The sequence below is a fragment of the Nelusetta ayraudi genome, unplaced genomic scaffold (assembly GCF_046127955.1).
Source record: "Nelusetta ayraudi isolate G7.1 ecotype Tasmania unplaced genomic scaffold, CSIRO-AGI_Nayr_v1 ptg000083l, whole genome shotgun sequence".
Taxonomy (NCBI): Eukaryota; Metazoa; Chordata; class Actinopteri; order Tetraodontiformes; family Monacanthidae; genus Nelusetta; species Nelusetta ayraudi.
The window spans coordinates 1,108,460-1,133,821 of record NW_027466133.1 but is presented as its reverse complement, the minus strand read 5'-3'; the positions used below and the strand labels follow the sequence as shown (position 1 = coordinate 1,133,821).

The following is a 25,362-nucleotide window of genomic DNA, read 5'->3' as shown; positions in this document are numbered from 1 at the left end:
TTAGAACAAAAGTTTAGACACACCAAAGCCTGAAGATGCTGAAAGTTTTGCCTGAGCCTGAAGAAACAAACTTTTAAACATATTCACAGATGTTCCCATCTACCGGTTCGCAAAACACATTAGGTAGTTTTCTTTTGAAAGAAAACTCACTCACTATTACCTCTTTCCCCTCCAAAGGCATGTGCATCATGGCTGGAACCGGTCCTTTGCGCCAATCCGATCCAGTCAATCCGAACCTCTCAGGTGTTAGCCCACAACGATCCCAGCATGCGAGGCTGATTTTTTTTTTCTTCTTTTTAGCAGCCTATGAGTTTTCTCATCCTGCAGCCTCTCATCAAAGTCGCACAGGAAAGTTCCGCCTGCAATGATCAAGGTCGAGGTCGTGATGAAGAAGGAAGGATGAGGAGCTGGAGGAGCAGGAGGAGTGTGGCACGGCTGCACGGGCTGCTGCCTGCTGGCCCCCGAGTTCAAGCTGCATCAGAGGTAATGAGGCCGTAATGAGGTACCTGGCCCTGGAAGCAGCTGCTGCTTAAAGATTCATGCAGGTCGGCCACCAAATCATCATTCAGGGCTTCAGTTAAGTGTCGAACAGCTGAGCTAGAGAGTGCGCGTGTGTGCGCGCGTGTCACACAAGGATGTCGTAACTGTACCCTCTGCCGGCGCAGCCCGTCACCAGCATCCTCCTCACCGCAAAATTACCGCACAGGTATTGCGTTACTGATCTTTGATTAGGCAGATTCGATTCCAGGTAATTGCCGACAGAGCCACGGCATCAAGCACCTGTTCCAGGCAGGCAGGAACTTCAGGTCTCATAACAAGTTCATTTTTGGCTCGAGGTGATTAAAATATATCCGGTTTTAATGTAGAGAATTAATAAAAATATATCAGATTTTGAAGGGAAAAAAGGAGCCCTAGCTCACATCACAGTCGTCCTTCACCTCTGCCTGCCCGTTCAGCGAACTAACCCATGAACAGCTTTATTGTCGCCCTCTCATGCCGGCTCTTTAAATTTTAACATGGTACTTCCTGTAAGCACTAAGAATGGGGCCTCTTACATTACTAATGATCGGCAGAAAGACCAGTCAAAGCAAAGGAAAGAAAACACAGCATTACTACAGAGTGGATACATATGAAGGAAAACTTACATAGGCAGGGAAATAAAAAACATAAATGTTGAGATTTCATACACACATATATATATATATATGTGTGTGTGTGTTTGTGTGTGTGTGTGTGTGTGTGTGTGTGTGTTGTATAAAATCTCAACATTTTATACACACACACACATATATATATATATATGTATATATATATATATATATGTGTGTGTGTGTGTGTGTGTGTGTGTGTGTGTGTGTGTAAAATCTCAACATTGTTTTTCAATTTGTTCACTATAATAAATTTTATTGCATTGCAAATAGTAATTGTGTCTTCCTTTGAAAAAAGACATGAGTTGGTCAAATTTTGTTTTGTTTTCACTTCTGGAAGGAAAAAAACACTTTTTAGCCTGTTGTTGCCCTTAATGTCTCAATTATGTAGATGCATTTTGGCAGGGATGATCAGTCCAGAGCAACTTAACGTTCAGACTTATTCTTTATTTCTTTAACTGCTGAATGAAACCCCGGAGTTCCACCTGCAGGTTCAAAACCTGGAGAAATAAAAATAAAAAGGTAAAAGGTACGTTGGAAATCTTACCTCAGGGTCCATGTTGCAGCACTCTGAAGTGGTTCCGCCGCTCTTGGCTGTGAGTCGGCTGCGATCTGTATTTATGGGCGTCCCAGAATGCAGCAGCCTCAGCATGTCCTGCTCCTCTCCAGCTTTTAATTCTAGGGCTGCAGGAGACCACGACCTTCATGCGGACAAGCCTCCGTGATGAGGACATACTCCTGCATGAACAATGTGCAGGTTTAAGCTGTATCGCCATTGTATTTCACGTGATCTATTTCAGGTATGTGTTTGACATTGAATACAAAGCTATCAAAACTTTGGGACATTGGCCCTGATGGCTCAAGACTTTGTAAAAAGCCAAACAAGCCACAAACCAAGAACCGTGTAAGTCTGAACACTTTCAGAGTGGCTTTTTGAACGTCAAGTAAAAGCTTTGTCACGCACAATTAAAGGGATGTTCTACCCAAAAATATAAGATCTTTGGATTTTTAAAGTTTTACATCCTTCAAAGCTCTTTGAAAACATGAGCAGAAAATCAGAGAATTAGCACACATCTTTGTAGTTAGTGTAGTTGTTCTCTGAATTATAGAATAGAAAAGAAACCTATTCCTTTATTTTTATTACTTCATTTGAAATCAAACATCAAAATAATGTTGAAGGTGCAGGTTAGCACGTGTGTTGGTCTTCTGTGGGCAGAGCTTGTGGGGGGAAGGGAAATGTTTGAGAGTAAAAACACTCCGAGGCAGTGAACCGTGTTTGTTTTATCACATGATACGGCTCAAAATATTTGAGTTCACACATTGTATGTGGCATTTAAGCGCAGGTGTGTTTACTCAGTCATGTGACTCTGCCATTTGTTTCACTGTTCTGACTCCACCCCTCGCTCCTCCCAGGGAAAGGAGCCTGTGTGTGTGTTTGTGTGTGTGTGTGTGTGTGTGTGTGTGTGTGTGTGTGTGTGTGTGTGTGTGTGTGTGTGTGTGTTCATAGTAGGCGTCGCTCACTGACACCTAAAGTGCACCAGCCGGTTTGAGAGCCGGGAGAGAACTTTTGTTTTTGTTTTTTTGACTGGACTGCTATCATGTACAACCGAGACAAGTCAGATATCTCTTACAAGCGCTGGAGAAATCATGAAACAAGGTAAAGAAAATCAAATTAAATTTAACTTAAAAAAAGAAATTGACTGCTGACTGTTTAATTCATTCCATTTTCTTGATTATTTCTTCACGAGTGTGTCTGTAGCCCCTTGTTGAAAAGTCCTCTGTGCTCATAGCTGCTGAAAATCTCTTGTCCATGGTCTTGTGTAGCATCCAGGAAGATCTCAGGGGTCAGACGGATGAAGACCAGGTCACAGACAGCGAGATCTGCACCATTACCGCGACCAGACTGGACTCGGAGAAGAGGAAGTCTGCAGCCGGCCCCAGGCACAACAGCTCCGAAGGTTAGCAGGGCAGCGGCTCACCTGTTTCACCTGTCAGCACTTCTGCTTCTGTCTGCACGGCACAGCAACCCGACGCAGTTCACGCTCATCTGCTTTGTTTCTCTTTCTTTTGTCTGCGAAAAGGTGGCGTCCATCTTTGTTAACACATGTGAATCACTCAATCAGCTAGTATCAGTATTTTGTACTTGGTGTCATTCATTATCTGAGCAATTTTATTTTGAAAAATTACCGGATTCTCTCCGTTACGTCCATCTAACGCTCAACTCTTGACATGAGTGGTCACTTGATACGTTACCGCGAGAATAAACCCACAAGCTAGCAAGCGACGGCGAGCAACATGAGTGTCAGTTGATTCAGTTCACCCAATGTGAAGCCCTGCCTCATTCTGTTCATCCGGTCACAAGGAGTTTTTTCAGTCTTCATTTGGCCTTATATGCCTTTATCTTCAGTGTGAGGCCAACACTAGGTACTAGGTAGGTAGGGTTGCCAACCAAACTGAGATAAAAACAAAATCGTCCTGAATTCTGGGTCTGAGTCACCCATAAAAAAAGCAACTCTTTTCCACTTTGCCCTATTTCGCTGCAAGAATCTAAAATAGGCGATAAAACCCCCCAGTGGACGGATGAACCGACTTATGTACGGACTGGTGGGACCCGTTTTCCCGCTGGCAATCCTACTCTCCGGTACTCAAAGTGTTAATGCAAAAAGCTAAACCACCATCCATTAATCTAGGAAGGCCTCACTGTCTTTTGTCGATGAGTGACCTCTCAAACAGTAATTGGCCCTATTAGAGGCCCGGCATCCATTCTCTGTCCTCCTGGTATCCATTTCAGACACCTTCACGGTGGACGATGCCCTGGAACTCATCGGCTTCGGAAAGTTCCAATGGAGGATCTCGTTCATCGCCGGGATGGCCTGGGTGAGAACCACACACACAAATAAAAGGTTTATGAATTGTCCAAATGGGCAGGAGGCATGTTTCCTCACGCGGCGGCCGGGACTCTCTTGGGAGCAGGTCGGAGACGCCATGGAGATGATGATCCTCAGCATCTTGGCGCCGCAGCTGCACTGCGAGTGGAGGCTGCCGGGCTACCAGGTGGCCCTGGTCACATCGGTAGGTTAATAACTGAGCATCGCAGGCTCCTCTCACCAAGCCACAAGCTAAAATTCTTTGGCGTTTCCCCCAGGTGGTGTTTGCCGGGATGTGCGTCGGCGCCCCCGTGTGGGGGAACCTGGCTGACAAATATGGCAGAAGGCTTGTGAGTTCTCGCCCGCCCCTCCGTGATTTTACTGCGTGACTCGGTGCCTCGTCTGTTCCACGTCCTGACTGTGGGCTTTGATTCAGGGTCTGATGATGTCCATGGCCTGGACTTTGTACTTTGGGCTGCTGAGTACCTTTGCCCCAGTGTACATCTGGTTCCTGTTCCTGCGGGCCATGGTGGGCGTCGGCCTCGCAGGAGCCCCACAGGCGTGAGTTTGCAGCCAACATTGACTTAATCGACAAATTATGAAGTGGAGATTCCAGATGAGTTTTTCCCCCTTTGTATGTGTTTTTAGGCTGTATTATTATTATTATTAGTTCTTTCTTGTAGATATTATTTTAATCTAATAATGTTTTACGTTTTTTTCCTCACTACCCTAATTTATCTCTTGTTTCTTTTCACCTACGTTAAGGCCACCAAGGCAGAGTGTTTTTTTTAAAGGTGCAATATGAAATGCATGGCTTGAATTTAAATTGAAGAAAAAGGATACCAGCAGGAGGAACCTTTTAAAGGGACTTAAAAGGTGATTGGATAGTCCCTCTGTCGGTCGAATTCACTGAGTTTAACAGAATCTTTTTTTTCACCTGCCAATTGAGTGAGTTGGTAACAAGAGGAGACTTCTGATTGACTTGATCAATGATAGCATCTGGAATTAAGAAGAGCCTTTCCTCCCTCTCATTATTCGACTTTTGATGAGGAACTGATGCCCCGGTATAATAAATAAAAAAGAATTCAGACTTGAAAAGTGATATGTGATTTGTAATGTCTCTCTTTCTCTCGTTCTCTCTCTCTCTCTCTCTTTCTCATCTCCATTCTTTTTATTTTAGGGTGACACTGTATTCCGAGTTCCTGCCAGTCAAAGGAAGAGGCTACTGCATCATGATGATGGCGGTATGCTGCGGCTCATGTCTTATCGCCCCCATGTCTTCTATTGCTGCGCACTGGCATTGATGCCCAGGTCTGTCATTGTGTTGCATCAGGTGTTCTGGTCCATTGGCACCGTTTTCGAGGTCCTGCTGGCACTGTGGATCATGCCGCTACTGGGCTGGAGGTGGCTGCTGGGCCTGTCCACCATACCAGTGGCAATATTCATTATCTGCTGCTATGTGAGTGTATTTTTTGCTTTGGTTTTGATTTGGACCATCCTTCTTTTTAGGCGAAGAGTTCAAAGTCGAAGCTTTTTTTTCAATCCGTTTAGTTTTGTTTTTTTGTGCCATTCACACAAAGTGGCTTCCTGAAAGTCCTCGCTTCAACATTCTGACGGGACAGACAGAGAAGGCCATGATGACCGTAGCAAACATCGCCAAGGTGAACAACAAACCGGTGCCTCAGGGGAGGATTAGCATTTTCAAACAGGTAAGCTCGCTGCAGAAGGCGGAGACACAGCTCCTGGTCAGGTGTTTGAGTGCTGACGGTGGCCACTTGCTCCAACAGAACAGCCATGGACAATTCAAAGACCTCTTCGTCTCCCAGCAGTGGAGGACCACCGTGCCTTTGTGTTTCATTTGGTTTGTGATCACTGACTTTTCTATTGTTTAAAAAAAATAAAAGCCCTAGTAAAAAAAAATTAATAAGAGTAAAAAAATAATGCCCTAGTAGAAAGCCACCGTTTGATGAGTGTAAGCTGTTTGCTGTGCTATTGTGGCACCTCTGCTTGTCCAAGCGCAGACTGAAATTGACTTTGGACGCGACCGCACTCCTTTCGCCCCAAGGTTTGCCAACGCCTTCTCGTACTATGGCGTTGTCCTGCTAACGACGGAGCTCTTCCAAGCCCGGGATTCCTGCGGCTGTGAGTATTTGGCCATTTTAAACAAAAAAGTAATACAGAGAAGGGAAAACCAAAAGCTGTCCCTCCTGCCCGTCTCATAGCGGCCGATGCCGCCAAGATCGAGCCGAGCTGCAGCCTGGAATGCAAATACTTGACATCCTCCGACTACAGAGACCTTCTGTGGACGTCGCTGGCGGAATTCCCAGGTGACATGCGCCCACTCGGTGCTTTCTCATGCTCATCTTGTGCGACTGTCGCTGCTGAATCGCGAGTTGTGTTTCTTCCTTTTTTGCGGTATTGCACGCAGCATCAGCACCCAGACTGGACCAGGACAGTCTAGTTTTAGGCCTCGGTTTTATTGGATACGTAGAGAAGGACAAGAAATCCGTCTGCAGTTATTATGCACCTATTTCATCACTTGTCACTGGGCACGTAGCAGTGAAGGTCCTGTTGTGTGACCACTGCATCCTTGTTGACTCAGTGCAGGTTGGGCCTGATCAGTCTTGTTGATACGAGCTTGTGTTCGTCACCTCTCCCGCAGGCTCTGAACCTCAGAGACACTTTGTCTGTTTGACACAGTTGCTTTTGCGTGTTTGCCGCAGGGCTCTTGATTGTCATCCTGGGCGTTGAACGCATTGGCAGAAAGAAGAGCATGGCACTGTGCTTCTTCATATTGTCCCTGTTTATCTTGCCACTGTACGCCTGCATCGACAGGTGAGTTTGGCTCCCCCGGTGGCCTGTTGTTATATGGAAACAGTGACAAGATCTGCAACTGGGATTTTGTCTGACTGCCCTTGTGTTCACACAGGACGGCCCTCACTATCGTCATCTTCATCGCCAGAGCCTTCATTGCTGCAGGGTTCCAGGTGACTTTTGTGTATACGCCTGAGGTACGTCAATATTTTACCTTTTGAAGGTGGACATGTCCTTCTTGGATTCTTTACGCTTGACAAAGTCCCCCTTCTTCCTGCCCAATAGGTTTTTCCGACACAAAACAGGGCCTTAGCCATGGGAACTTGCAGTGCGATGGCCAGGATCGGTTCCCTGATTACTCCGTTTGTGTCGCAGGTGCGAAGAAGTTAAGCACTTTGACAGCAGTCTGACATCAGACTCCTGTACATTTAATCTTCCTCCATCCTGTCTTGGTTTTAGGTGATGCTCAGGGCCTCTGTGTATTTGACTCTGTCCATATACTGTGGCTGCTCACTGCTGGCGGGCATCACCTGTCTGATGCTTCCCACGGAGACGATGGGCAGGCGTCTGCACGAATCGAACGTTGACCAGGATGCAGCTGAGGTGTCCACCACTACGGCAGGCCAATCGCACAGTGGCTCAGCTGTCTCTTAGGAACCGGGGCTGGATCGAACTGCAGGAGTTGCATAAGCGGAAGCGTGTGTCTGCAACGGGAGGGGTTGGGGTTGGATCGCAGGAAGCACGGTGACTGAAGGACAACAGAAGACAAACTCATTACAGGCATAGGGTTATAATTGAGGGCAGACCTACTTTCCGTGAGAGCGGAAACACACTTGTGCCCGGACTGGTTTGTTTACCCCGGAGTCCGACTAATGAGATGCTACAGAGGGACATTCGCGAAATTCCTCTGGTCAGAGCTGCGTGTCTCACACCTCAGCCCTGGAGACTCTGTTCCACTCACCACGAATAAGAATGAGGTGTTGCATGGAGTGTAGCTGCACCGGTTGAGGGCAAGTCAGTATTTTCAACATATCAATTTGGCTGCAATTTCATTACAACATTATGAAATTGACAAGATGTCAGCGGCTATAAATACGGACAATTCTGTGGCATCTCCATCACTGTGGGGGGATTTCAGAGAACTTTTAATATTTTTGCCATGAACAGAGCAATAAATGCATTAAATTCTAAGTATATTCACATTTAATAATTGAACATAAAAATTTAATAAATAATTCCTGGCGTTATTATTTATTTTATAACATAAGACCTGTGTATACTGTAATATTATTCATTTTCGTTGCTGTTGTTATTGTATAAAATTATATTGCTACAAGATAATAAATCACTTCATTCAAACTCATTATTATTATTATTATTATTATTATTATTATTATTATTATTGTTATTATTATTATTATTATTATTATTATTATTATTATTATTATTATTATTATTTGCTTCTTTGATTGGTCGGCGTCCGCGATCACATGCACAGCGACTATTTCTTCGAGACGTGTTCCTGGGAGTTCCTAGTCTGGCCAGTTACCTTGACAACATTGGCCCAATGAGAGCGCGCACGCGAACTAGGCCAGCCAATCAGCGGCGCCCTGCGAGGCTGCGTGTCATTCGTGCCCCGCGCTCGCGAAAGCCCGCACCGTGTTTTTGTTTGTCTGGAGCGCCAAGCGATGAACTCCCGGCTACTGGCGCCGCTCGCCCGGCGGATACACCCAGCGACCACCCGCCCATGAGGGCTCCGCTACGGGAGGAGCGGCGACGACAGGGAGCCAGGTGGTGGTGGTGGTGGTGGTGGTGGTGGAGGTGCTGGAGCTGCTGCTGCTGCTGCCGCCGCCGCCGCTGCTGCTGCTGGATGGGAGTCTGACTCGGCATTTTCTCCCCGGTGACAGAGAGAATCTCGGCGACGCATCTTCTCTACATCCTCCCTCCTTCCCTCCTTCTCTCCCTCCCTCCATACCCCTCCCTTCCCAGGGCTGCACCATGGCCCTGGTCACTCTGCAGCGCTCTCCCACCCCGAGTGCAGCATCCTCGGCCAGCACGGCCAACAGCAGCGCGGGGGAGGTAGGTTAGGGTGACGCGGGGGGGGGGGGGACGGGTGGGACGGGGAAGGAGGGGAGGGTTGGGGGGAGCCCGTGCCCGTGCCCGCTCTTTGTCCGCGTCCGTGTATGTGTGCGCGTGTGAGCATGCGGGAAAGCTAGCAAAACAGCAGTGATTGCACGCGTTGGGAGTGACAGTGACATTTCCACGGACGCCGACGAAACAAGACTTGTGTCACCCCACTGTGTGTGTGTGTGTGTGTGTGTGTGTGTGTGTGTGTGTGTGTGTGTGTGTGTGTGTGTGTGTGTGTGTGTGTGTGTTACAGCCGGATATTATTGCTGCATTGTCTGCTGCACCAGACTTGTTTGTCGCCACTGTGGCAGCGGATTTGTAAACAAAATCCCGTGTGTGTGTGTGTGTGTGTGTGTGTGTGTGTGTGTGTGTGTGTGTGTGTGTGTGTGTGTGTGTGTGTGTGTGTGTGTGTGTGCGCGCGCGCTGGATTTAACAGCTTGAACAAAGTGCTCATTTTGCTGCTGCAATAACATTTGCTGGTGTGCACTCTCAGGTTGATCCCCCACCCCTTTTGTAGTTGGATTGTATATACTGTATATATATATATATTTTTTTTTTCTTCTTCCCTGTAAGAATTTGAAGGGGAATGACGTCATATTGGCAGAGAATGATGCCAGAGTTTGACCCAGTGTGTTGCAGAAATCTTGGGGAAACGCATGATGATGATGTGGGTCACGATGAGGACGCAGGCTTCTTACTCTAAGATGAAGGGGGGGGGGATAGCCACAAACTGAGAATATAGAGCACGGCCAGATTAGGAATCCTGTTGAAATCAAAACATGGGGGTTTGTGCTCCACTTTTATAGTTTTAGCAATGTGGATTATGTGCTCCGGAGCAGGCTGACTGGCAAAGGAAAGAAGACGAGAGAAAAAACATGCGGATGAGGAGTCAGCTGGCTTACAACATGTTCTGAGAAGAAGGGAAAAAAAGCTACTACTTGAGCTTTTTTTTTTTTGTCTTTTTTTTGGTGCAATGATTGTGATTTCTAAGAATTAAATTGTGCACTTTCAGAGTGAGATTTTAGAATAGATTAGAGATTTATTGCCATTTGTATAAGTTAAAAAACGGTTAAAACAGGTACATTAGAATTCTTGTGCGTTTCCCAGAGTCAGTGTACGAAACACAGTTAGTCTAATAAAAACACATTACAAAGGAGCCTGTACGGCAAAGGTGCAGACGGAGGGTAAATCTACACTCCTAATTACATTATACTTATTTACACCACATAAATTACAAAAATAATAGACCAAAAATAATCAGGAAAAAGGGCAATAATTAATTAAGAGCTACATACAAGAGTTACATAAACATTGCTCATGAGGTTGTGATAACAAAAACTGCAAAAGGGGGGAGGATTGTTTTAATGATCAGAGATTTATAAGATCTTGGAAAAAAAATTGTGAACAAATCGAATCGAAAGAGTCACACTGATGTTGCCCAGACTAATCTAAAAAGAGTATGTTTGTGTCTGTAACTCTGTCACAGTGTTTTTTTTTTATGTACCGGACAGAAAGTGCATTTAGTCACTTTATTGTTCTCTGTTTCTGCTTCACAGGATTTCGGAAGCGACGATGACAGGAAAAACAACCAGAGGTAGGACTTCTTCTCTTTTTTGGGGGGGCATTGTGTATTTATTTATTTATTTATTTTTAACTCTGTTGTGGGTTAAAACATGTTATGTTTCATGTTTCTTTTTTAAACCCCGGACTATATACATGTGTGCTCACTGCAGCCAGTCAGTTCTACTGCCGCGTTTCACGAGTCACGGCAGCTTTTTTTGCGTTTTTTAACTCAAGACAATGATTTTGTCGCCACGGTTAGAGCACCGTCGCCAAAACCTGCTTTGCCCGTGTTTTATGACAACATGCGTCTCCAGAAAGGAGAACGGTCCATCCATGACATCTCTCGTTTGCTCCGGTTTTCAAAAAAGACCCTCTTTGTGATGTCACCAGAGGCCACTGATACCTCTCAGAGGGACAACGTTCATTAATGGACATTTTTACAATGTACCCAGTTCTAGCATCAAGCTAATTTGCGTTGGTAATCCCCCCTGTAGATCAATAGAAATACACCATACAATATATGACATAATATTCCACTATTCAACTACAGTACAATAAAAAAAAAAAAAAATCAAATATTGTAAGTTGACGCAACCCTGCGGACCCCAATTCAAGCAGAGGGATCAGACATGTAAAAGTGCTAAAGTGCATTCAGGAAGACATAAAGTGCTGCTGTTACTGCACATTCCCAACTGCACAAAGACGGAGGTGTGTAATGAAATGCACGCATGCCTTATTGCACATCGCTCGATGCAAACAGAACACGTGCTTTGCAAAAGCCAAAGCGCTTCGGCGAGCCTCCGCTAGGCTAGCGACGACAGCCGCCCCACGCAGCGTCACCTTGCATCTGTGCGCTGGGGAGAAAAATCGTGCCGATCCTTCAAAGGACAACGATGAGATGAGCCGTGTTGTTTAGACCTTGAGACGTGACGGCTGTCGCTGACAAACACACGCACGCACGCACACACACACACGCACAATGCACGCACACGGTCCGTAGCGACGGCTAGTGGTGAGTCAGGCTGTCGGCGAGGCGTTGCGGCGGTTTGTTCAGATGTGCTGCTGCAGAACAGCTGCTCCTCGCCGCCCCGCCGTTTGGGCCTCGTCACTCCTCCCTCTCCGGCCGCCGTGTTCGCTCTTGCTCGCCACATTGCGTAAGAGAGAGAGAGGGAGAGAGAGAGAGAGTCGGCGCAAAACCATTTTGTCGCCGCTCAGCTTTCCTTTAATCTGCCTTGACGTCACCAGAAGAAAAAATATAGTCACAATTTGTGTCAGCGGAGCTCAGACACAGACTCTCCCCTTGTGCTCAGCGTGAGTGTGAGTGTGTGTGAGTGTGTGTGTGTGCGCATCTTAGTCAGACTCCTCTCATGTGTGGAGCATCTAATCAAACCAACGTTGACGCCCCAGGCTCCTCCCCCGCTGCTCGGCTGGTGCCGTCTCTCTCGCTCTCTCTCTCGCTCTCTCTCTCTCTCTCTCTTTCTCTCTCTCTCTCTCTCTCACTCCGCGTGTCAGACTTTGAGATTTAGCGCCAACTTAGCGTTTTCACCGCCCACCGCCGCCGCTCGCATGAAAGACGGCATTGTGGTCAAGCAGCCGGTCGCCGCAACGGAGCCGAGACCTGCCAGAGCAGTGAGGAAGAGTCGTCGAAGAAGAAGAAGAAGAAGAAGAAGAGCCGGGAGGAACCGGCGGAACCAACCTTGATGATGAGGAAGAGAAGTCTGAGCGGCTGGACCACGGCCGGAGGTTTTTGATTGGCTGGCGAGGAGCTCGTTGTCGACGGCGTCCAGGATGCATCTGGTTGTGAAGCCGGCGCAGGGAGCTGCCTTTGCAGCGCTGACTGGGAGGGAGATCTGCCGCATGTAAGTGGATGAAGAGATGGTCCAGGTTGGAGAGGAATGATGAGCGGCCGCACTTAAAAGCTCCCACATATACGCTTTCTGCGTCTCTGTCCTCTCTCTGAACTCCCCCACCGAGAGCTGAGAAATCCACCGTTTTTCTTCTTTTAACTCACAGAGTTCTGGAATACAAGTCCTTGTGATGTCACAAAGGGCCCTAGTGCCTCTTCAAAATTAGTGAGGTGTTGGCTCCCCCCATTTGGGACCACCTCGTTTTGTTTTTTTTTACCACTTGCAAAAGTTTGGAAGGTGCCGCAAAGTGTCTCAAAGTGTCGTTTTAGCAGCTCTTTTTTTTGCAGTGGGATGTAAACAGGGGGCTAAATAAGCTGTTTTCTGGAGATCTAGCGGGATTAGTGTCCCTCCTGGAAAAAAGACTTGGAAATCGGACAACGATAGCACATGAAAGGCTGAAATCACATTTTCCAATCAAAGAATCTTCTCAACGAGACTCTGACGTTGCTTTTTTAAAAGTCGCTCTGGCGTCTTTCTCATTTTTTGCATCAGCCATGAACAAACATAAATCTGAGAGGCAACAATGTGACCAAGCGGCGGAGACAAAAGGATGTTTGATGCTCCCACCTCGTCATACCAGTGTGTGTGTGTGTGTGTGTCTGTGTGTGTGTCTGTGCCGCTCGGTGCAGCCAAAGCGTCCTCAACAAAGCGCTGCACTGTGCGCCGCACCAGCCAAAAGATGCTGACGCATCCTCCCCGAGCCGAGTCATGACTGAGGAAGTTGTGCGTTTTCTGATTGGCCTGCCGTCGGCCCCCGTTCGTCAGGCACGTGCAGACACAGAGCTGCAAGAGTCGGGACTGTGAAGTGACCAGAGAGACGCCTCCCTTTTGGGTGGATTTTATAACAACTCGGCTACTACGTTGATTTATTTTTTCATTTGAAGAATTCCCCTCGATGCCTTTTCTGACTGATTTGACCTTTCACCTCTACCCCCCCCCACCCCCAGCCTCAGCGAGAGCTTCTTCATGGTTAAAGGGGCAGCCCTCTTTCTCCAGCAGGGCGGCGCCACACAGGGGCCAAAGACCCCAACGCACCACAAAAATGCAGGTGAGGGTACACACCATGGATGTATTGTAAGAACTGGATACCGGACTGGCAATATGGCAGCGCGCCGATTTCTTTCCCAGTGGCCACTCGAGGTACTGTAGCAGAAAAATCCCATGGGCCCAAAAAGCATTTTTTCTATAGACCGCAATGCAAAATTAAACATGATTCAGCGCAAATCTCTCTATTGTAGATTTTTCATTATGGTCTTTTAGTCGTGCCAGAAAATCAGCAGAAAAGAGTTTATTCCCAGTACGTGCTGCTGTGTCTCAGCTCGTTCTGATTGGCTGCGTCCTGACGTGTCTGTAAGTGACGTTCTCCAGAATGGTTCTGATTGGCCAAATAGATCATGTGGGTTTCAGTGAGTTGCGGCGCCCCCGACAGCCCCCGAATTCCGAGAGCTTCTTTATAGGTGCTTTTTTTCTTAAACTGAATTCAGAATTCAGACTCTCTCTCTCTCTCTCTCTCTCTCCCCACCAGGTGACCTACCGCAGCACCTGCAGATCATGTTCAAAATCCTCCGCTCTGAAGATCGCATCAAGCTGGTCAGTGCGGAAACCTTTTGCAACCAAAACCCCCAAAACTTTTGGACAGAACAAAACTTAACTTATGAGGATACAAATTGTTGCCCTCACCCTGCCCCCTGCAGGCGGTGCGGTTGGAGAGCGGCTGGTCGGAGCGAGTTCGCTACATGGTGGTGGTCTACACCAGCGGCCACCAGGACACGGAGGAGAACATTGTGCTGGGGATGGACTTCACCGACAAAGACAGGTGATCATCTGGCTCAGTCTTATTCTCACTAGTGACTCGACTTGTTTGGATTTTGTGTGTAATTCTAATTGTTGTAGCTATATTATTTATGTTTGTGCTTGGCACAATAGTTTCATTGGTGACTGGACTTACTGACCTTGATTCTATAGGTGGCTGCAATTGTGTGTCACAGTAAAAAAAAAAAAAATCATTATGTGCATTATCATGCATAAAGATTTACTACTTTATCGCTGCTTAGAATAATAATCATTTTATTAGGCTCTTATTCCATGTCCGTTGAATTATACAGCTTTTTATGACATTATTTAATTATTATTTATTTGTTAATTTGTTTATTAATTATTTGACTTTGATACACAAATCCAAGCATGCATTGACGGATTGTGTGCCTTTCTGCATTGGGGACAATATCAATAAAGTTCTTCTGCCTGATAGAATAGAATAGAACAGAACAGAATACAATGCCTTTTTCAATCCCAAGTTGGGGAAACTTGCATAATTACAGCCACAGTACAGTGCAAACCGATGAAAAATTATATTAATTATAAGGAAATAAAATGAAAGATGTATAGAGTAAGAAAGGAAAAAAACAACATAATTACATCTTATGAACAGTTGGATTTACATTGATTATTTTGATTGACGTTAATGAGAGTTTTTAATTATAATTTTTTTTTTTTTTAATCTCTATTGTCCTTGTGATATGCAGTAAAGAGTGCTCCATCGGGATGGTGCTGCCGCTGTGGAGCGACACCAACATACATTTGGACGGAGACGGGTGAGTTCCTTTTCCGCCCGTCACCGGTCGTGAAGCTCACGAGTTTTAGCCTCACGACTGATGATGAACGTGTAAAAAGACTTCCTGGTGCTCAGACTCTGGTCACGTCAACACAGGAGCTGAGCTGTGTGTGGTTGTGGTTTTTTTTACCTTCGCGCTTACTGCCCCCCAGTGGCAGAAATTAAAAACAACAGGGAACGGTATGGGTTTTTTTTTTTTTTCTTTTTTAACTCCTGTGTGCCAGGAGGGCCGTTGTTTGCTGACCTGTCAACATTGTCCATGTGTGCCAGAGGAATGTTCCACGGGTGAATAGCTCCACTGCGTGAGGCCGAGCATGGCCTGTGTTTACGTCCTGCTCTTCACCTGATCCTCTCCCCCTCTTCTCCTCCTCCTCTTCCTCTTCCACCTCCTCTCTCCTCCCTTCACCAGGGGCTTCAGCGTGACCACAGCGGGGCGATCACACGTCTTCAAGCCTGTGTCGGTGCAGGCCATGTGGTGAGTGAACTCCGCCTGCCTCTTGACCCGCTGATGCATCATGATCTCGTGCTATGGCGAGCCGCCAGCTGACCGTCGCTGTTCAGCTGCACTCAACAAGAGTCAGTGCAACGGTGTGATGTTTTTTGTCCTGGTGTTTTGATCAATGGCAGCATTATTTCTTTTTTAATGACAACCAATTTCAATAATTTTGTCCTGGCTAAAACATGGCAATGGGAGAATTTTCACTACATTGTCAACATAAAGTGTTGTTTTTTTAAAATTAAAAAAAAAATGTTAAAGGCTTACAATATATCAAATGCAATCCACCTCGGCATCCTGTAAGCCAAACCTTTTTCCATAATAAATCAAAAGGGGCAACCAATACTGCAATGTAGTTTGGCTCTTGAAGGATTCTATTTCTCTGTGGTTGCACTTGCGTCTTATGTGGACTCATTTATAATTTACCCAAATATTCCATTTTGTGCACATCTATACGAAAGAGGTTTAGAGCCACAAGAAAAGAAAAAGAATATTACAAGAAGATTTTTATTTAAGAGTTTTCATTTCAAGTTTTGTAAAATTTTGATTTTATTACTAAATTTCGTCTTTTTTACGTCAACTTTATTCTCGAAACCTCAACTTCAATCTCGAAATTTCTACTTTATTCTCAAATTGGAAACTTAAAAAAAAAAAAATGTCATCTTAACTTTTTTTCTTTTCTTATGGCGCTAATCCTTTTTCCGTACCTTTACTTAATGATTTTCTGGCTGCTCAGGGACAATTTTTTGTTTGCCTCCTTCCCACCTGCTGGTCACCAATTAGAATTACAACTCAAGAAGTCTCACACGCTTCTTGCCTCCACAGGTCTGCCCTGCAGGTCCTCCACAAGGCATGCGAGGTGTCCCGCCGCTTCAACTACTTCCCAGGGGGCATCGCTCTCACGTGGATGGCCTTCTACGAGAGCTGCGTCACCTCGGAGCAGAGCTGCGTCAACGAGTGGAACGCCATGACCGACCTGGAGAGCACGAGGCCCGACTCGCCCACCATGTTTGTGGACCGGTGAGGCCCCTCCCACCTACTTCCTGTCTGATTGGCTGCCTTTTACAGACCCCAGGGTCCCATTCATTTCAATAAAGTTGATCACCCAGCACATACGCTGAAAAAGTTTTTGACTTCCACATTGATGGGACAATCGAGCATGCACAGTAGTGACACTTCCCATCATGTCTCTGTAACCCACATGATCTCTTTGGCCAATCAGAACCATTCTGGAGAACGTCACTTACAGACACGTCAGGACGCAGCCAATCAGAACGAGCTGAGACACAGCAAGCACGTACGACGTTGTGACGTCACGCTGGGAATAAACTCTTTCTGCTGATTTTCTGGCCTTTATTTATTTTTTTAAACGACTAAAAATCCATAATGAAAAATCTACAATAGAAAGATTTGCGATGAATCGTGTTTCAGGTCACAGTTGTCTTAAAGGCCTTTATTTTTGCATTGCGGTCTATGAGAAAAATGCTTTTTGGGCCCATGGGATTTTTTTGCTGCGGTACCTTGTGCGGCCACTCGGGAAAAGATCGGTGCGCTGCCACATTGCCACTGGATAACTGGATACCAGTCCGGTATCCAGTTCTTATAACACATCCATGGGTCGAACTGATGTGGCCCCAATGTTTTGTTTTGGGGTTTGTTTGTTTTTCTCTCCATCGCTCACGTGGCCAAACACAGCAGCGCTACGTGCTCAGTCAAAAGCTGCGCTTCCGTGTTGCTTTGGCGCCGGCTCATCTGCCTTTTTGTTTTGTTTGTTTGGTTTTGTTTTAGTTTTTGACGCGGCGCTGACCAGTGTTGTCTCGTTGTGCGCAGGCCGACGGAGCGGGAGAGAACAGAGTGTCTGATCAAAGCCAAGCTGCGCAACATCATGACGTTCCAGGACCTGGAGAACATCACCTCCAAGGAAGTAGGTCTCGCAAAACCTTCGTCTGATTTAATTCATTGATTTCTAGTTGCATCGAGAGTCCCAGAGGACCTATTTTGCCTTTTGAGTCTCCCTTTAACCATTTCACTATTTTATAAATTCTAGAAATATCCTGCCCATTGTCCTTGCAGTGGTGATTTAGTCCTGTGCCAAGGAAATTAAATAATGTGGCTTTGGCATTTTTCCTTTTCTAATTTGTTGATTCGTTGTTTTTTTTTTGTTTTTTTTAACCTGACCTTTATGTTTCTATCCTTTTGTCACTATATAATCTTGTCTCTCTTCAATGGGTGCGCGCAGGTCGACCGTTTGACGGCACCTTTGTCAGAGTAGAAGTGTTTTCTTGGAAAATTGTTACATTTCCATCTTTCCTTCAGTCTCCACAAAAAGACGAGTCATATTTTTGCCCTGTGCCCTCTCAGATCCGCAGCGAGCTGGAGCAGCACATGAGCTGCAACCTGAAGGAGTACAAGGAGTTCATCGACAACGAGATGCTGCTGATCCTGGGCCAGATGGACAAGGCCACGCTCATCTTCGACCACGTGTACCTGGTGAGGGTTTTACTCAACACGCTGCGTTAACTTCATTGGTCCAGCGGTCATTTTGCAGCAAGATAACTTTGTGGGTCTGCGTCTCCGTAGGGCTCCGAATGGAACGCTTCCAACCTGGAGGAGCTGCGTGACTGCGGGTGAGACAGCAAACATACACTCTGGCTTATTTTCAGTGGTGGGACTTGATTAAAAAAATTATCATTGTCATCCATCGTAGGTGAGACATGTTGTTAGCACAGGTAACTCCGACTTCGGCTTGTCTGACATCACTCAGTGCGTTGCTATAATCCGTATTGCCTGACACTCATGCAAATGTTCTGTTTTGTCTCGAGTATAAAATAAAACAATATTTATTTTACGTTGTCATTTTTTTTTAACGTTTATTAATGATCAAATTAACGCGATAATGTCCCGGCCCTACTTTTTTTAATTTTATTATGGAGGACTAAATCAGTGCTGCACATCCACATATCAGACACTAAGTCGGCTTTACTCCTGCACGGATGCTAATACAGCGGCCAGAAGGGGGCGGTGTGTCTGGTGGGGTGACACGCTGCTGTTTCTCGTGGCTTTCAGGGTTGGCTACATCCTGAACGCCACCAGGGAGATCGACAACTTCTTCCCAGGGATGTTCTCCTACCTCAACGTGCGCGTGTACGACGAGGAGGCCACCGACCTGCTGGCCCACTGGAACGACACCTACAACTTCATCGTCAAAGCCAAGTGAGTGGCCTGGAGGGGGCGCCGTGCAGCTTTTTATACCTCGCAATGATGTTTTAAAAAATCTTTTTTTGGTGTTGTTGTTGTTGACTTGTCATGGGAGAATGGCACCAGCACCCCCTGCAGGCCTGATAGAGCTTTTTTCAAGAAGGTGCCTGGCAGGCAACTCATTTATTGTTCTGATCACAGTCAGCAGGGGGTGCTGTTCCTCTCCGTGCACTGTGAAATTAAATCTGAAATGCTATTTTTATTACTATTATTAATTTTTAATAATGACAACCGAAACTGAGCTGCTGCAGCTAGTAGAAGCTTTTCAGGCATTATTATTGTTTGTCTCGCTCGTTCTGCTCGCCGTCGCATCTTTCCTCCATTCGGTCGGCAACCGCACATGACGTATTTCCCTCAGCGGTGATTAAGAGAGAGGGAAAATAAAAGCCGCAACCGAGAGATTTCTGACCCTCTGCCTTCTTGTCCCTCCGACAGGAAGAACAACTCCAAGTGCCTGGTGCACTGCAAGATGGGGGTGAGCCGCTCGGCCTCCACCGTCATCGCCTACGCCATGAAGGAGTACGGCTGGCCGCTGGAGAAGGCCTACAACTACGTCAAGCAGAAGCGCAGCATCGCTCAGCCCAACGCCGCCTTCATGAGGCAGCTGGCCGAGTACGAGGGAATCCTGGACGCCAGGTGAGGTGGGAGGAGCCACCGTGCTGCGGTTGTCATGGTGACGAGGGCTCACAGCGCCTGGTTGTTTTGTTGTCTGATGTATTATTTATCATTGTCTTCTCAGTAGCTGCGTTTCCATTACAGTTTTTCACAAAAATGAAAGCAATATTTCTAAAATTTCGACAAAGAACAAAGTTGCGATTTGCAGGTGTTTCCATTTGATTGGTCCAAAGCTCATAAGCCGTAATTCTCCTAAAACTTCGTCCCGCGAGATTTTTTGAGAATTACGTTTGCTTTTGTTTGTTTATGTTTGTTTGCTGTCAAGAATGGTTGTCATATTTTTCTGTTTGATTACTTGTAAAAAATATTCAGTCTCCTCCTTCGTCCCAACACAATAACACTTTTGTGATAAACCTCTATATGGAAACAAAAGCAAACTTAATTCTCATAAATCTTGCGGGCCGAGATTTGACGAGAATTACGGCTTATGCACTTCACAATGGAAACGCCTGCAAATCGCAACTGTACCTTGTTGAAATTTTGGAAATATCGCTTTTATTTTGCGCAAACTGTAATGGAAACACAGCTAATAACTATAATCTATAATCACTTTTATCCATACTAATAATGTGCTTCCTCTGACAGCAAACATCGCCACAACAAGCTGTGGAGACCCGGGGCGGACGAGGAGGGTTCCGACGACCTGCAGGCGTCGGGCCACAGCACCGGCGGCGAGGAGACCCCAGTGCTGCGGGAGGAGGAGGCCTGGGGGGGCTGCGGGGCGTCGCCCTGCAGGATGGGCCTGGAGATGGAGCCGCTCGACTCGCTCAACTACAACTACTACTTCCGACGCCTGTCGGACTCGGCGCTGGACAGCGAGCCCTCCACGCCGGTGCGGGGCCCCCCGCTGCTGGGCATGGAGAGGGTTTTCATCGAGATCGAGGACGTGGAGCGCGACGCCCTGCTGGAGGATGAGGGCTTCCCCATGGCCCACCTGGCGCTGCCCGGCGAGGGCACGGCGGCACAGACCTGCGGCCGCCTGGACCCCATGGAGGACATGAGGCTGCGGCTGGAGTTCAGCACCCTGGAGGAGGAGGACGAGGAGGAGGCCAAGAAGGAGGAGGCGGAGATGGCGGCGCTGGCCCAGACGCCGGGCAGCTCGGACGGGAAGAGAGCGGCGGCGGCGGAGGAGGAGGGCGAGAGCATGGAGGAGAGCCGGCTGGGTTTGGCCAACCTCAACACCAACAACAGCAACCGGCTGGCCGCCAAGCGCAGCTGCCCTGCAGCCTTCGACGTGAGTCTGTTGCTCTGTTAGACGTCCTGCTCACCTGCGACACCTGCTGGAGCGTCTCCCAAACCCAGTCTCTGCACGCATGTGTCTTTGTGCGCGTTGCTTTTGTTGCGGCTAAACAAACACTTGTCTTTTGCCAGTAGCCAATCACATCCGTGCCTTTAGTCTGAGCAGTAGGGCTGAAATATCCACAGTATCTCGTGAGTTATGGTATCGGATTGATCCGTGTGTGTTGAGATTGATTCTTTTGTTGAAATTTCTACTCTAGACGAAAGACAAACCAGTGACTTATTCTTAGTAACAGTTGTTTACAGTAAAAGTGAATTATTTTATTGTTTTCATACTGTTAAAGGTTCAATGTGTGACATTTTTAAGGAGCTTTAAGGAAACCCGCCTGAAATTTTAAGGGAACTGTCAGCTAACACAAGTTGGCAGCTAAAATGTAGTGAGACCCTTATTGCTCTGTGTATATTCTTATATATATGAGAACGGTTCTAAGGGTAGGAAAACCAAATTTCTTTTTTTCTTATCTATGGGCAGTATGTTAAGCTTTGATCAATATAAAAATCATAAATGAAGCCAAATTTGACACACTTTTTTCTCACCTTTAAATTATTTTGTACTGTAGTTCATTAGAAAAACTTTTTTTTTTATCACAAAATACACAGAATTCATTTCAAGTAAAAAGTTTTTCCTTTTCCTCCTCCTCGTCCTCACAGGACAGCGGAAGCACCGGCAACCCTCTGAAAGTCAAGCCCTCCTACCAGTCCTGCAAGGACTGCCTGCGTCTGCCTCAGGGGCGCCGCTGCGACCGTCCAGCAGGGGGCCGCTCTCATCGCCTTAACCCGTCGCGCCACTGCACCGTCCCCACCATCTGCATCGATCCGCCCGGCACCAATTTCACCTCCACGCCGCTGCTGCACTCCCTGCAGGCGCCCGTCCTGGTGCAGCCGTGCGGCCCTCCGTACCGCTGCAACACCTGCGGCCCCTCCGTCCCCAAACTGGCGTCGCCCATGAGCTGCGAGGACACGCCGCTGGAGGGCGCGGCCGAGCCGCAGGGGGAGGACACGGGCGAGCAGGCGTTCCGGGAAGGTGCAGCGCCCGGACTGGAGATTGAATTCGGTGTGGAACTGATGCAGCAGAGGGCAGCAGAGAGCCAGCTCCCTGCAGGACCCCTGCCTTAAATCAAGCGAGGCCAGTGTGGAGCCAACAACAGAGGAGGAGACTCGCAGCTGCCGCCGCCGCCGCCGCCGCCGCCGCTCCGCCTCCCCGCACCCCGGACACTGTGAAGGCTGACGTCCCGCTGCGAGCTGTGCCGTCGCGCTCTGAACACACGGGTGCGCTGTGACACTCTGCCACGACTTCCTGTCACCGCTGGCCAATCGGCGGCGAGATCCAGATCACAGTTTTGGACCATGAGCAGAGACGGCAGTGATTTGGTCCTCATCACAGAGGCGGCGCTCCCCTCCACCACCTAGTGGAGAGGAGCTGCTATTACACCTCGAACGACCAGGTCTGCCAGCCACATCCAAGGCAGTAGGAAGCCTCTTCTGTCAGCGTACTGTATGTTCTCCAGGCCAACTCAATAGCAGTGTTCACAGGAGGAAGTGGGATTTATTTTTATTTTTTTGGCATTGGAGTCCATGTGATTGCACATCATATCTCCTCATTTTTACCTCTGCCGACTGATTCTTCCTGTTCCTTCACACACTTGATATCTCTGCTGCAGCTGCTTTCGCATCACTCATGTTCGTCCCATGGAGGGAGGAAGAAAAAATGGAATTATTTTGATAGCGATGCGAGAATACGTGGTGCAACCTCGGGCCTGTTTCGTTCACTTTCTTTTTTTTTTCTTTTTTTTTTTGCTGAAAGACTGTTCTACGGCCGGCGCCCAGCGGCCCGGCCGGTTGGCTCACTCCGACCTCCTCTGTTCACGTCACTTACGCTCTCGTTATCGCACGCATGACCTTGCAAAATGACACATATGCACAAGAAAAATGCGTAACTGATAGGAATAGCAGCGGTGCCTTTGCGCTTCACTGCTGCTCCCCACTGTAAGTGTAGGCATCTGACGATATTTTCTAGCCTCAGCGACGATCGGAAAAGGCAACACACCACATCCAGCATAGCGTTAAATTTTGTCGTTCACAAGCGAAATCGAAAGGAATGGAAAAAAAGTCACAAGCTGAAATCTCAATATACGATGTAACCAAAGCCATATTGTGTCGTCAGGTCCAGTTATACGCCGTCATGATTTTATATATATATATGAAAAAAAAACTCCTATATTCTGCCCATCCCTTATCTGTTGACACTTCACCTTCACCTGTTTTTTTTTGTTTTTGTTTTGTTTTTTTAAAGAAAACCCTCAAAACTACCTTTTCTTAAAGAAAAAAACCAACTGCACAGGTCACACTATTGATGGAGTCACTTTGGCACAATTTTTGCTTTCTTCGCCGTCGTCCACGTGGCCAGAAAACTGGCTGGTGAGTGGAAACACAGAGCACAGACTCAAAGTACAACACGCTTTGCAAAAGTAGCCTGCCTAGAATGTAGACGTGCGCTTGTGAGTGTCTCTAGTGTCAAAAATACCAATAAGCCTCCAGATTTATTTGACAATTCAACTAAAAAAAAAAAAAAAAATCATCTCGGTTAAGTTATTCTAACCGTATAAAAGTCGTAAAAAAAAAAAAAGAGGACGTCTCAGCCATCGCAGTGTTACTGACACCATTTATTATTTATTTAGTTTTCCTGAATGAGCCATGTGTTGTTGTTTTGTTTCGCTGCGTGCCACAGAGTTGTCGTTGTCGTCGTCGTCGTCGTCGTTGTTGTTGTTGTTGTTTTGCTCAGTTGTTTTGCGCTCTCGCACCGTCCTCGGCACGCTGGGTGTGCCGGGACGGTGACGCTAAGGCCTGTTGAGTCGACCAGTAGCAGCCGGGAGTGTTTTTACTGAGATATTGGTTTGCCGAAGAGAAAGTGATAAAAACGTGCAGAGGGAAAGACTGGCGCTCTTTTATTTTTGGCCTTGTAGGCCTTTTTTTTAATGTTATTTATACATGATTATTAATATTATTATTATTTATTGAGTTTGATTTTTGTTGAGTTGTTAAGTTGATGATTTTTAACGTATCCTGTGTTCCTTCTCCTCTCCTCCAAGCACGGCCAGAGAGCTGCAAGTTTGCTGCTCTAGTTGAATTGGAAAGTAATTAGGTTTCTGTACTCGCCCTCACGCGGACATTTGCAGCGTTACGCAATGAAACTCAAGTCAGCTGACGCCTCACCATGATAGAAACACGACAGAGAGGCAAAGCCAACAGAACAGAAGACTTTGCCAAGATCTAACGAACCTGGTTCGGCTTTATTCGTCTTGATTCACCCTCAAGTGTCAGTAGAAGTAAAAATGACGCGAAATATATAATTAGAATCTACGTTTTGTTTTTGTTTTTTTTTTAAAGTGCAATAAAAAAGCTGAAATCAATTCCTTTTTCATATATTATTTTGGCATGTTGGGACGAAAACAAAAAGCAACGGCACAAGTTGTCAGCCTTGTTTAGCATGGCTGCTAACAGTTAATTTCTCATAGTGCATTTTGTGTGTGTGTTTTAATCACTCTGTGATTCATAATTTAAGCCTTTTTTTGGCAAAGAAAGACTACTGTTCATTCTAACGCTTGAGCTATTTTGTTGTGCTAAGCTAAGCTAAGTGGCTGCTGGTTGTAGCTTCAAATTACCTCTTTTTTGCGGCTACATTTGCTTCTGTTTAAGTGCCTTAACCTCGTCCTTGGCTCTCTCGCTCTCTTTTTTTTCTGTTGTAATGCATCGCAAGCGTTGCAAAACATTTGAGTGCGTTAAAGGTTCGGCATTTTTGAAGCGCTGCTTTGCCCTCACCGCCAACTCCTTGTCATGTATAACTCGTCGCATGATGTATGCAAAGAACACACACAAAGACATACGTACACACACTTGACGGACTTCCATTTATTCATCGGTGGCCTCCGGTAACGCTGCATTTGTTTCCTACAGTTGAAGGACAGGTGGCGCTGTGCTGTGCTGTGCTGTGCTGTGCGTTGGTTCGATAGCTGGCTGTGAGAACCTTCACCACTGGGAAACTGGAACTATTGGTTTAAAATGTACTGGTGTGTGTGCGCGTGTATATATACATATATATATTTTTTCTCTCTCTCTACAGCTTGCGGATGCGGTCGTTATGATACAAAACAACAGATTATGCGACCGAGTGCTGACATCAGTTCTGATAATTGAGTTCTTGTAATTGTACCACAGTGAAATTATAATTAATTTAAAAGAAAAAGTACTGGGCCGATATCTGATTAAGGCATTTGAACAACAGACAATCTTACTTGAGGGCCAGACGTGGAGGACGCTGTGGAAGTCACGAGGGACATCACGGAGCGGCTTCACCATTCAGCACAAGTCCATGGGTCCCCAAAAAGGAAGGTTAAGAGCAGCTGAGAAAAAGTGGAACGTGAAAAATAAAATCCCCCTAGGAGAAAGATTTTGTTATGGCATTATTATGATTATCTTTTTTTTTTTTACAGTACTGTACATTGTCAATGTTCATCTGTGACTGCACTTTTCTTTTTTTTTTACATTTTTTGTTAAAATGATGTCCAGTCTGATGTTTATCACAGAAATAAACAAC

The 25,362-nt window shown here is 46.5% G+C and overlaps 2 protein-coding genes across 4 annotated transcripts; both read left to right on the top strand.

The window, feature by feature from the left end:
• Positions 1-2,556: 2,556 nt before the first annotated feature.
• On the top strand, positions 2,557-8,173 carry svopb (SV2 related protein b). Of its 2 annotated transcripts, XM_076045018.1 has the most exons (16): positions 2,568-2,805; positions 2,973-3,106; positions 3,940-4,025; positions 4,122-4,220; positions 4,294-4,365; positions 4,452-4,576; positions 5,196-5,259; positions 5,349-5,474; positions 5,596-5,724; positions 5,803-5,876; positions 6,081-6,157; positions 6,238-6,342; positions 6,739-6,850; positions 6,945-7,026; positions 7,115-7,204; positions 7,289-8,173. In XM_076045018.1, the coding sequence occupies exons 1-16, from the start codon at positions 2,747-2,749 to the stop codon at positions 7,481-7,483; spliced, it is 1,629 nt and encodes a 542-aa protein (XP_075901133.1). In that variant the 5' UTR covers positions 2,568-2,746; the 3' UTR covers positions 7,484-8,173. The 2 variants fall into 2 exon arrangements, 1 of the variants encoding a protein (XP_075901133.1); XR_012928910.1 differs by lacking the exons at positions 7,115-7,204; positions 7,289-8,173 and adding an exon at positions 6,444-6,622 and having other exon boundaries at positions 2,557-2,805; positions 6,945-6,981.
• A 184-nt stretch (positions 8,174-8,357) lies between these two features.
• ssh1b (slingshot protein phosphatase 1b) lies at positions 8,358-23,366 on the top strand. 2 transcript variants are annotated; one of them, XM_076045012.1, is made up of 15 exons: positions 8,358-8,908; positions 10,513-10,550; positions 13,374-13,474; positions 13,952-14,016; positions 14,121-14,242; positions 14,952-15,020; positions 15,450-15,515; positions 16,362-16,556; positions 17,367-17,460; positions 17,898-18,026; positions 18,117-18,163; positions 18,603-18,749; positions 19,230-19,430; positions 20,055-20,703; positions 21,420-23,366. In XM_076045012.1, exons 1-15 carry the CDS (start codon positions 8,828-8,830, stop codon positions 21,882-21,884), a joined length of 2,469 nt encoding a protein of 822 aa, XP_075901127.1. In that variant the 5' UTR covers positions 8,358-8,827; the 3' UTR covers positions 21,885-23,366. The 2 variants fall into 2 exon arrangements, with proteins under 2 accessions (XP_075901127.1, XP_075901128.1); XM_076045013.1 differs by lacking the exons at positions 8,358-8,908; positions 10,513-10,550 and adding an exon at positions 11,705-12,378.
• Positions 23,367-25,362: the final 1,996 nt, after the last annotated feature.